The sequence below is a fragment of the Dendrobates tinctorius genome, unplaced genomic scaffold, assembly GCF_039654945.1.
Source record: "Dendrobates tinctorius isolate UK_male_01 unplaced genomic scaffold, ASM3965494v1 ptg000282l, whole genome shotgun sequence".
Lineage (NCBI taxonomy): Eukaryota > Metazoa > Chordata > Amphibia > Anura > Dendrobatidae > Dendrobates > Dendrobates tinctorius.
The window spans coordinates 448,129-460,981 of NW_027361949.1; the positions used below are offsets into that span (position 1 = coordinate 448,129).

At 49.3% G+C, this 12,853-nt stretch overlaps 1 protein-coding gene across 1 annotated transcript in view; it reads left to right on the top strand.

Moving 5' to 3' along the window:
• The window catches only part of LOC141072619 (uncharacterized), a 130,892-nt gene extending 128,441 nt beyond the window's left edge, over positions 1-2,451 (top strand). Inside the window, exon 5 of the mRNA XM_073559908.1 lies at positions 1,412-2,451. Within this exon, the coding sequence (XP_073416009.1) occupies positions 1,412-1,615 (204 nt within the window). The 3' untranslated portion in view covers positions 1,616-2,451. The remainder of the gene's footprint in view (positions 1-1,411) is intronic.
• Positions 2,452-12,853: the final 10,402 nt, after the last annotated feature.

Genomic DNA, 12,853 nt, shown 5'->3' on the forward strand with positions numbered 1-12,853 from the left:
TGCGAGAAAAAAGAGAAGGATGGCACTCACCGTCTTATAAAGTCCACATTTTATTGGGACATAAAAGTCTTCAGCAGAGGAGCAATGTGAGGGATACACAGACGACGGCCATTTCGCGCTAGTGCGCTTCCACGCAGTCGTGCAAAACGGCCGTCGTCCAGGTATCCCTCACATTGCTCCCCTGCTGAAGATTTTTATGTCTCAATAAAGTGTGGATTTTATAAGATGGTGAGTGCCATTCTTCATTTTTTCTCGTATTTGGACTTATGCCAATGTCTTTTCCTTGGATTGAGCGCCAACACGTCTAGGCACACCAGCAATACATGTGTGTGACCCCCAGGAGAGGGAAGGCAGAGTGGAGGTTTTTGCAGTGTGGATTGCTATTTCTTCCATAGATATAGAATGATGCACTGAAGGAGTAAAGCGTCGTCACCACATAGCTGAAAAGTAACTACAGTTCTCTGGATTACGATCTCAGCACAGAATCTAGAACCCGTAACCTGTAATATTATATTTTTTCAAGGAAGCTATTCAGGGCCTTCTTCAACTTCTTTGATGAATCTCCCATTACTCCACGTTGTAGAGGAGCATTCCATAGTTTCACTGCTCATACAGTAAAGAACCCTTACTCTCACTGCTGGCAGAGTAAATAATCCATAGTCTCGGTGCTTGTACCATAATATGTGTGATGATGATCAAACCTTCTTTGACATAAAGGATGCCCCTTCTCATTGTTGAAAGCCTAGATGTGACAAGATGATTGGAAAGAAGGATCATTACTATATTTGTCCATTGTGATAAGATTGTGGTTTAGCGTTTGTATTTCTCAGTGTTATGGTCCTGCATTACAAGCATTTCCTCCCTCTCTTACGTTTCCTCCTTTATTCCTTATTTCCTTCCTTACTTCCCTTCCTCCTTTCTTCTTTTTTCCTTCCTTCCTTCCCCCTTACTTCTTTTTTCCTTCTCCTCCTTCCTTCCTTTCCTCCTTCCTTCTCTTCCTCCTTACTTCTTTTTTCCTTCTCCTCCTTCCTTCCTTTCCTCCTTACTTCTTTGTTTCCTTCTCCTCCTTCCTTCCTTTCCTCCTTACTTCTTTGTTTCCTTCTCCTCCTTCCTTCCTTTCCTCCTTACTTCTTTTTTTTCCTTCTCCTCCTTCCTTCCCTTCCTCCTTTCTTCTTACATTCCTCTTCCTTTTTCTCTCTTTTTCCCATTTTTCGCTATCCTCCCTTCATCCTATTCCTAATCGCCTGCTCTTCTCCTTTCCACCCTTCCTTTTCCATCTTTCTTCGCTAATTATCTTCCTGTTCTCACTTTTCCATCTCGTTGTCCTTTTTACTCTTTACATTATCCATTTGCTTCTGGATGAAGAATTGTCCATTTCTGATCTGATTATTTCTGATTACTCTTCACTCAGGAGAGATTTTCATCCAGCTCCAACATGGAGGTTCCTCCTGGTTTAGCCGTACGCGTGGTGGCATCGGTGATGAAAGCAAACCTGATTGTGCCGTATCGGGCGAGAGTCAGGACCATGTTTGGCTTTGAGGCTGAAGTTGAAGGCACCTGGAACGGAGCTACACATTATAATCTGATGGTCACCCAAGAAGATTACAACAAATAATCAGCAGCAGTTATTCGGCCGCTGATTAGAGATTTCAGCGCCGACGCTAAATATCCCGCAACCTGAATCATGATGCACGATTGCGACCACTAGCAGAGTAGGCAATGCTCACATTATTAATAAGATTTTGCCTTTAAATGAAACCAACCTAAATACAATAAAGTAAGAAAATGTAAATTATTCTATCAGCTTTGTAACACGATGATGGATTTCCCAGGCGGACCCGCACCTCTGTAAGTTCCGTCAGTAATAAATCCCGGGTGGATATATAATTACGTCTCCAATGCCATAGAGACACGTAGGTGGAGATTAGGAATCCTGTATGGATTTCCATTTACCATTACACCGTGGGATGAAGACGCTTTGCTTCTGGGAGAAACTATGTAGTCATATATAATTGCGCAGGAGCTGAAGGTGTGATAAAGAGAGTAAGAGCCGCAGGGATTTCATGTGTTCGGTCCGGAACACTCCTGAATTAGACACATTCACTTTCCGCAGCGCCAGTCCACATTCTCAGATATCTTAAGAATTCCAGAAAAGCATCTGCCGTCCTACATTACTATTCCATCTAAAGTCCAAAGGTTTTCTACTATATTCTAATATAAAAAAGACACAAATTATAAAAAAAAAATGAAAATCCTTTCTGCTAATCATCTGGAATGTTAGGATCTCACTAGACAACAGGCACCTAAGATAACGCTGGGAACGCAGTCAGAAACTATGATTGCTCCTATAAATTCTGCTTCATTGTATCACATTGCTCTGATTATTACATATGATGTATCATTTTATGCTATAGCTAAACTGCACAACATCCAATAAAATCTATGCATGCATTCACAGTGCCACATGTTCTTCATTCATTATTCAAAATTCCAGAATGAACATATTTATTAACGATTTTTTTTGTGGTATCAGGATTAAAGATGTAAATATTCAAAGGTTGAAAATTGTAAATTTTAATTTTTTTTTGTAAAGCATCTTATATTTTTTATAAAGAAAATCAAAAAGACATCGACCTAAATTTACCACTAACATAAAGTATAAAGTGTCACAAAAAAGATGGTGAAAGATTTCCTACAATGGTGTGTACTACTCCCTTTAGAGGAGAGTACAAACAGGCTCTAACCAGAGTAGAAAGAGAAGTGGGAGGCCCCGCTGCACAACTGAGCAATAAGAGAAGTACATTAGAGTTTGTAGTTTGAGAAATTGACGCCTCACAGGTCCTCACCTGGCAGCTTCATTAAATAGTACACGCAAAACGCCAGTGTCAACGTCTACAGTGAAGAGGCGACTCCGGGATGCTGGCCTTCAGGGCAGAGTGGCAAAGACAAAGCCATATCTGAGACTGGTTAATAAAAGGAAAAGATTAATATGGGCAAAACAACACAGACATTGGACAGAGGAAGATTGGAAAAAAGTGTTATGGACAGACAAATCCAAGTCTGAGGTGTTTGGATCACACAGAAGAACATTTGTGAGACGCAGAACAACTGAAAAGATGCTGGAAGAGTGCCTCACGCCACCTGTCAAGCATGGTGGAGGTAATGTGATGGTCTGGGGTTGCTTTGGTGCTGGTAAAGTGGGAGATTTGAACAAGGTAAAAGGGATTTTGATTAAGGAAGACTATCACTCCATTTTGCAGCGCCATGCCATACCCTGTGGACAGCACTTGATTGGAGCCAATTTCATCCTACAAAAGGACAATGACCCAAAGCACACATCCAAATTATGCAAGAACTATTTAGGGAAGAAGCCGTCAGCTGGTATTCTATCTGTAATGGAGTGGCAGTCACCTGATCTCAACCTCATTGAGCTGCTGTGGGAGCAGCTTGACCGTATGGTGCAAAAAGTGCCCATCAAGCCAAACCAACTCGTGGGAGAGGCTTCTGGAAGCATGGGGTGAAATTTCTCCAGATTACTTCAGCAAATTACCTGCTAGAATGCCAAAGGTCTTGTCACGATCCATGGTGGATTGTGACAGATAAAAGCACATGCAACCTTTTTTTTCCTTTAAGCTGCTTGCTTAAAGTTAGTTTTGCCCCCGGTGGCCATTAGGGTCATTACACAGTGGTGTCTTCAGTTCTACTTTTGCCCCCGGCGGTGGCTAGTATTATTACACGGGAATCACTAGCAGGTGTTATGGTTCTGGCTCTTGCCTATAAAGGAGAGTCAGGTGGTTTCACTCACTGTTGGTGATATTGGTCATTTCCAACCATCCTTGGTGGAGGAAGGAGCTAGAGAAGAGTTCCTTGCAGCTCAGTCAGAGTCCTGGTGTGGAAGGAGCTACAGTGAGGAGTTCCTTGCAGCTCTGACAAAGCTTTAGTGAAGTAGTAGCTATTCAGGAGGAAAGCTGCACTCAGGTGCTGGACTCTGTTGCTGGGAGCAATAGCAACAGAGCAAAGCTAAGTGTTTTTTTCCCTGTATGTAACTTTCCTTATGTGTGTTTTAGTGCAGTGGTGGGAATAGTTTCTGCAGCATCCAATTCATTAGAAAGGGATAGGTGCAGGGCAAGCTAGGGTTTTTAGGTATCCTGCTCATCGCCATGTGCGGAACCTGCATAGGGACTGTCAGGAGTGTAGAGACACTGACTCAGGGGAGTGCAGGAGGTGCAGGAGGTCTCCAAAAAACAAAAGTATGAGTTTTCATGGAAAACACAAAATTGTCTGGGTGACCCCAAAATTTGGAACGGTAGTGTATGTGCACAAGAAGATTAAAAATTAGACATAGAATTAAATATACAATATATAATATACTAGCTGAAGAGCCCAGCGTTATAATGATTATATCTATATATATAAAGCTGAGTGTAGAGCCCCGCCCACTCCGCATAGCCACATTCACTATAATATCCTACATCATCCGGTCAGCCAGAGCTACCGGACTACTACCCCTAATATCCCACATCATCCCGTCAGCCAGAGCTACCGGACTACTACCCCTAATATCCCACATCATCCTGTCAGCCAGAGCCACCGGACTACTACCCCTAATATCCCACATCATCCCGTCAGCCAGAGCCACTGGACTACTACCCCTAATATCCCACATCATCCCATCAGCCAGAACTACCGGACTACTACCACTAATATCCCACATCATCCCGTCAGCCAGAGCCACCGGACTACTACCACTAATATCTCACATCATCCCATCAGCCAGAGCCACCGGACTACTACCCCTAATATCCCACATCATCCCGTCAGCCAGAGCCACCGGACTACTACCCCTAATATTCCACATCATCCCATCAGCCAGAGCCACCAGACTACTACCACTAATATCCCACAACATCCCATCAGCCAGAGCCACCGGACTACTACCCCTAATATCCCACATCATCCCGTCAGCCAGAGACACCGGACTACTACCCCTAATATTCCACATCATCCCATCAGCCAGAGCCACCGGACTACTACCCCTAATATCCCACATCATCCCATCAGCCAGAGCCACCGGACTACTACCACTAATATCCCACATCATCCCGTCACAGCCGCCGGACTACTCCCCCTAATATCCCACATCATCCCGTCAGCCAGAGCCACCGGACTACTACCACTAATATCCCACATCATCCCATCAGCCAGAGCCACCGGACTACTACCACTAATATCCCACATCATCCCATCAGCCAGAGCCACTGGACTACTACCACTAATATCCCACATCATCCCATCAGCCAGAGCCACCGGACTACTACCACTAATATCCCACATCATCCCATCAGCCAGAGCCACCGGACTACTACCACTAATATCCCACATCATCCCATCAGCCAGAGCCACCGGACTACTACCCCTAATATCCCACATCATCCCATCAGCCAGAACTACCGGACTACTACCACTAATATCCCACATCATCCCATCAGCCAGAGCCACCGGACTACTACCACTAATATCCCACATCATCCCATCAGCCAGAGCCACCGAACTACTACCACTAATATCCCACATCATCCCATCAGCCAGAGCCACCGGACTACTACCACTAATATCCCACATCATCCCATCAGCCAGAGCCACCGGACTACTACCACTAATATCCCACATCATCCCATCAGCCAGAGCCACCAGACTACTACCACTAATATCCCACATCATCCCATCAGCCAGAGCCACCGGACTACTACCCCTAATATCCCACATCATCCCATCAGCCAGAACTACCGGACTACTACCACTAATATCCCACATCATCCCATCAGCCAGAGCCACCGGACTACTACCACAATATATCCCACATCATCCCATCAGCCAGAGCCACCGGACTACTACCACTAATATCCCACATCATCCCATCAGCCAGAGCCACCGGACTACTACCACTAATATCCCACATCATCCCATCAGCTAGAGCCACCAGACTACTACCACTAATATCCCACATCATCCCATCAGCCAGAGCCACCGGACTACGACCCCTAATATCCCACATCATCCCATCAGCCAGAACTACCGGACTACTACCACTAATATCCCACATCATCCCGTCAGCCAGAGCCACCGGACTACTACCACTAATATCCCACATCATCCCATCAGCCAGAGCCACCGGACTACTACCACTAATATCCCACATCATCCCATCAGCCAGAGCCACCGGACTACTACCCCTAATATCCCACATCATCCCGTCAGCCAGAGCCACCGGACTACTACCACTAATATCCCACATCCTCCCGTCAGCCAGAGCCACCGGACTACTACCACTAATATCCCACATCATCCCATCAGCCAGAGCCACCGGACTACTTCCACTAATATCCCACATCATCCCGTCAGCCAGAGCCACCGGACTACTACCCCTAATATCCCACATCATCACATCAGCCAGAGCCACCGGACTACTACCCCTAATATCCCACATCATCCCGTCAGCCAGAGCCACCGGACTACTACCACTAATATCCCACATCCTCCCGTCAGCCAGAGCCACCGGACTACTACCACTAATATCCCACATCATCCCATCAGCCAGAGCCACCGGACTACTACCACTAATATCCCACATCATCCCGTCAGCCAGAGCCACCGGACTACTACCACTAATATCCCAGATCATCCCATCAGCCAGAGCCACCGGACTACTACCCCTAATATCCCACATCATCCCGTCAGCCAGAGCCACCGGACTACTACCACTAATATCCCACATCATCCCATCAGCCAGAGCCACCGGACTACTACCACTAATATCCCACATCATCCCGTCAGCCAGAGCCACCGGACTACTACCCCTAATATCCCACATCATCCCGTCAGCCAGAGCCACCGGACTACTCCCCCTAATATCCCACATCATCCCATCAGCCAGAGCCACCGAACTACCACTAATATCCCACATCATCCCATCAGCCAGAGCCACCGGACTACTACCACTAATATCCCACATCATCCCGTCAGCCAGAGCCACCAGACTACTACCCCTAATATCCCACATCATCCCGTCAGCCAGAGCCACCGAACTACTACCATTAATATCCCACATCATCCCATCAGCCAGAGCCACCGGACTACTACCACTAATATCCCACATCATCCCATCAGCCAGAGCCACCGGACTACTACCCCTAATATCCCACATCATCCCATCAGCCAGAGCCACCGGACTACTACCCCTAATATCCCACATCATCCCATCAGCCAGAGCCACCGGACTACTACCACTAATATCCCACATCATCCCGTCAGCCAGAGCCACCGGACTACTACCCCTAATATCCCACATCATCCCATCAGCCAGAGCCACCGGACTACTACCACTAATATCCCACATCATCCCGTCAGCCAGAGCCACCGGACTACTACCCCTAATATCCCACATCATCCCGTCAGCCAGAGCCACCGGACTACTACCACTAATATCCCACATCATCCCATCAGCCAGAGCCACCGGACTACTACCACTAATATCCACATCCTCCCATCAGCCAGAGCCACCGGACTACTACCCCTAATATCCCACATCATCCCATCAGCCAGAGCCACCGGACTACTACCACTAATATCCCACATCATCCCGTCAGCCAGAGCCACCGGACTACTACCCCTAATATCCCACATCATCCCGTCAGCCAGAGCCACCGGACTACTACCCCTAATATCCCACATCATCCCATCAGCCAGAGCCACCGGACTACTACCCCTAATATCCCACATCATCCCATCAGCCAGAGCCACCGGACTACTACCACTAATATCCCACATCATCCCGTCAGCCAGAGTCACCGGACTACTACCACTAATATCCCACATCATCCCATCAGCCAGAGCTACCGGACTACTACCACTAACATCTCACATCATCCCATCAGCCAGAGCCACCGGACTACTACCTCTAATATCCCACATCATCCCGTCAGCCAGAGCCACCGGACTACTCCCCCTAATATCCCACATCATCCCATCAGCCAGAGCCACCGAACTACTACCACTAATATCCCACATCATCCCATCAGCCAGAGCCACCGGACTACTACCACTAATATCCCACATCATCCCATCAGCCAGAGCCACCGGACTACTACCACTAATATCCCACATCATCCCATCAGCCAGAGCCACCGGACTACTACCACTAATATCCCACATCATCCCATCAGCCAGAGCCACCGGACTACTACCACTAATATCCCACATCATCCCATCAGCCAGAGCCACCGGACTACTACCCCTAATATCCCACATCATCCCATCAGCCAGAACTACCGGACTACTACCACTAATATCCCACATCATCCCATCAGCCAGAGCCACCAGACTACTACCCCTAATATCCCACATCATCCCGTCAGCCAGAGCCACCGAACTACTACCACTAATATTCCACATCATCCCATCAGCCAGAGCCACCGGACTACTACCCCTAATATCACACATCATCCCGTCAGCCAGAGCCACCGGACTACTACCCCTAATATCCCACATCATCCCATCAGCCAGAGCCACCGGACTACTACCCCTAATATCCCACATCATCCCATCAGCCAGAGCCACCGGACTACTACCCCTAATATCCCACATCATCCCATCAGCCAGAGCCACCGGACTACTACCACTAATATCCCACATCATCCCGTCAGCCAGAGTCACCGGACTACTACCACTAATATCCCACATCATCCCATCAGCCAGAGCTACCGGACTACTACCACTAATATCTCACATCATCCCATCAGCCAGAGCCACCGGACTGTTACCACTAATATCTCACATCATCCCATCAGCCAGAGCCACCGGACTGTTACCACTAATATCCCACATCATCCCATCAGCCAGAGCCACCGGACAACTACCTCTAATATCCCACATCATCCCGTCAGCCAGAGCCACCGGACTACTCCCCCTAATATCCCACATCATCCCATCAGCCAGAGCCACCGAACTACTACCACTAATATCCCACATCATCCCATCAGCCAGAGCCACCGGACTACTACCACTAATATCCCACATCATCCCATCAGCCAGAGCCACCGGACTACTACCACTAATATCCCACATCATCCCATCAGCCAGAGCCACCGGACTACTACCACTAATATCCCACATCATCCCATCAGCCAGAGCCACCGGACTACTACCACTAATATCCCACATCATCCCATCAGCCAGAGCCACCGGACTACTACCCCTAATATCCCACATCATCCCATCAGCCAGAACTACCGGACTACTACCACTAATATCCCACATCATCCCATCAGCCAGAGCCACCAGACTACTACCCCTAATATCCCACATCATCCCGTCAGCCAGAGCCACCGAACTACTACCACTAATATTCCACATCATCCCATCAGCCAGAGCCACCGGACTACTACCCCTAATATCCCACATCATCCCGTCAGCCAGAGCCACCGGACTACTACCACTAATATCCCACATCATCCCATCAGCCATAGCCACCGGACTACTACCCCTGATATCCCACATCATCCCGTCAGCCAGAGCCACCGGACTACTGCCCCTAATATCCCACATCATCCCATCAGTCAGAGCCACCGGACTACTACCACTAATATCCCACATCATCCCGTCAGCCAGAGCCACCGGACTACTGCCCCTAATATCCCACGTCATCCCATCAGTCAGAGCCACCGGACTACTACCCCTAATATCCCACATCATCCCGTCAGCCAGAACCACAGGACTACTACCCCTAATATCCCACATCATCCCATCAGCCAGAGCCACCGGACTACTACCCCTAATATCCCACATCATCCCGTCAGCCAGAGCCACCGGACTACTACCCCTAATATCCCACATCATCCCGTCAGCCAGTGCCACCGGACTACTACCACTAATATCCCACATCATCCCGTCAGCCAGAGCCAACAGACTACTGCCCCTAATATCACACGTCATCCCATCAGTTAGAGCCACCGGACTACTACCCCTAATATCCCACATCATCCCGTCAGCCAGAGCCAATAGACTACTACCACTAATATCCCACATCATCCCGTCAGCCAGTGCCACCGGACTACTACCACTAATATCCCACATCATCCCGTCAGCCAGAGCCAACAGACTACTGCCCCTAATATCACACGTCATCCCGTCAGCCAGTGCCACCGGACTACTACCCCTAATATCCCACATCATCCCGTCAGCCAGTGCCACCGGACTACTGCCCCTAATATCCCACATCATCCCGTCAGCCAGTGCCACCGGACTACTACCACTAATATCCCACATCATCCCGTCAGCCAGAGCCAACAGACTACTGCCCCTAATATCCCACATCATCCCGTCAGCCAGCGCCACCGGACTACTACCCCTAATATTCCACATCATCCCGTCAGCCAGAGCCACCGGACTACTACCACTAATATCCCACATCATCCCGTCAGCCAGAGCCACCGGACTACTACCCCTAATATCCCACATCATCCCGTCAGCCAGTGCCACCGGACTACTACCACTAATATCCCACATCATCCCGTCAGCCAGAGCCAACAGACTACTGCCCCTAATATCACACGTCATCCCGTCAGCCAGAGCCACCGGACTACTACCCCTAATATCCCACATCATCCCGTCAGCCAGTGCCACCGGACTACTACCACTAATATCCCACATCATCCCGTCAGCCAGAGCCAACAGACTACTGCCCCTAATATCCCACATCATCCCGTCAGCCAGTGCCACCGGACTACTACCCCTAATATCCCACATCATCCCATCAGCCAGAGCCAATAGACTACTACCACTAATATCCCACATCATCCCGTCAGTCAGAGCCACCGGACTACTACCACTAATATCCCACATCATCCCATCAGTCAGAGCCACCGGACTACTACCCCTGATATCCCACATCATCCCGTCAGCCAGAGCCACCGGACTACTACCACTAATATCCCACATCATCCCGTCAGCCAGAGCCAATAGACTACTACCCCTGATATCCCACATCATCCCGTCAGCCAGAGCCACCGGACTACTACCCCTAATATCCCACATCATCCCGTCAGCCAGAGCCACCGGACTACTACCACTAATATCCCACATCATCCCGTCAGCCAGAGCCAATAGACTACTACCCCTGATATCCCACATCATCCCGTCAGCCAGAGCCACCGGACTACTACCCCTAATATCCCACATCATCCCGTCAGCCAGAGCCAACAGACTACTACCCCTGATATCCCACATCATCCCGTCAGCCAGAGCCACCGGACTACTACCCCTGATATCCCACATCATCCCGTCAGCCAGAGCCACCGGACTACTACCACTAATATCCCACATCATCCCGTCAGCCAGAGCCAATAGACTACTACCCCTGATATCCCACATCATCCCGTCAGCCAGAGCCACCGGACTACTACCCCTAATATCCCACATCATCCCGTCAGCCAGAGCCACCGGACTACTACCACTAATATCCCACATCATCCCGTCAGCCAGAGCCAACAGACTACTGCCCCTAATATCACACATCATCCCATCAGCCAGAACTACCGGACTACTACCACTAATATCCCACATCATCCCATCAGTCAGAGCCACCGGACTACTACCACTAATATCCCACATCATCCCGTCAGCCAGAGCCAATAGACTACTACCCCTGATATCCCACATCATCCCGTCAGCCAGAGCCACCGGACTACTACCCCTAATATCCCACATCATCCCATCAGCCAGAGCCAGCGGACTACTACCACTAATATCCCACATCATCCCATCAGCCAGAGCCACCGGACTACTACCCCTAATATCCCACATCATCCCATCAGCCAGAACTACCGGACTACTACCACTAATATCCCACATCATCCCATCAGCCAGAGCCACCAGACTACTACCCCTAATATCCCACATCATCCCGTCAGCCAGAGCCACCGAACTACTACCACTAATATTCCACATCATCCCATCAGCCAGAGCCACCGGACTACTACCCCTAATATCCCACATCATCCCGTCAGCCAGAGCCACCGGACTACTACCCCTAATATCCCACATCATCCCATCAGCCAGAGCCACCGGAATACTACCACTAATATCCCACATCATCCCATCAGCCAGAGCCACCGGACTACTACCACTGATATCCCACATCATCCCGTCAGCCAGAGCCACCGGACTACTGCCCTTAATATCCCACATCATCCCATCAGTCAGAGCCACCGGACTACTACCACTAATATCCCACATCATCCCGTCAGCCAGAGCCACCGGACTACTGCCCCTAATATCCCACGTCATCCCATCAGTCAGAGCCACCGGACTACTACCCCTAATATCCCACATCATCCCGTCAGCCAGAACCACAGGACTACTACCCCTAATATCCCACATCATCCCATCAGCCAGAGCCACCGGACTACTACCCCTAATATCCCACATCATCCCGTCAGCCAGAGCCACCGGACTACTACTCCTAATATCCCACATCATCCCATCAGCCAGAGCCACCGGACTACTACCCCTAATATCCCACATCATCCCGTCAGCCAGAGCCACCGGACTACTACCCCTGATATCCCACATCATCCCGTCAGCCAGAGCCACCGGACTACTGCCCCTAATATCCCACATCATCCCATCAGTCAGAGCCACCGGACTACTACCACTAATATCCCACATCATCCCGTCAGCCAGAGCCACCGGACTACTGCCCCTAATATCCCACGTCATCCCATCAGTCAGAGCCACCGGACTACTACCCCTAATATCCCACATCATCCCGTCAGCCAGAACCACAGGACTACTACCC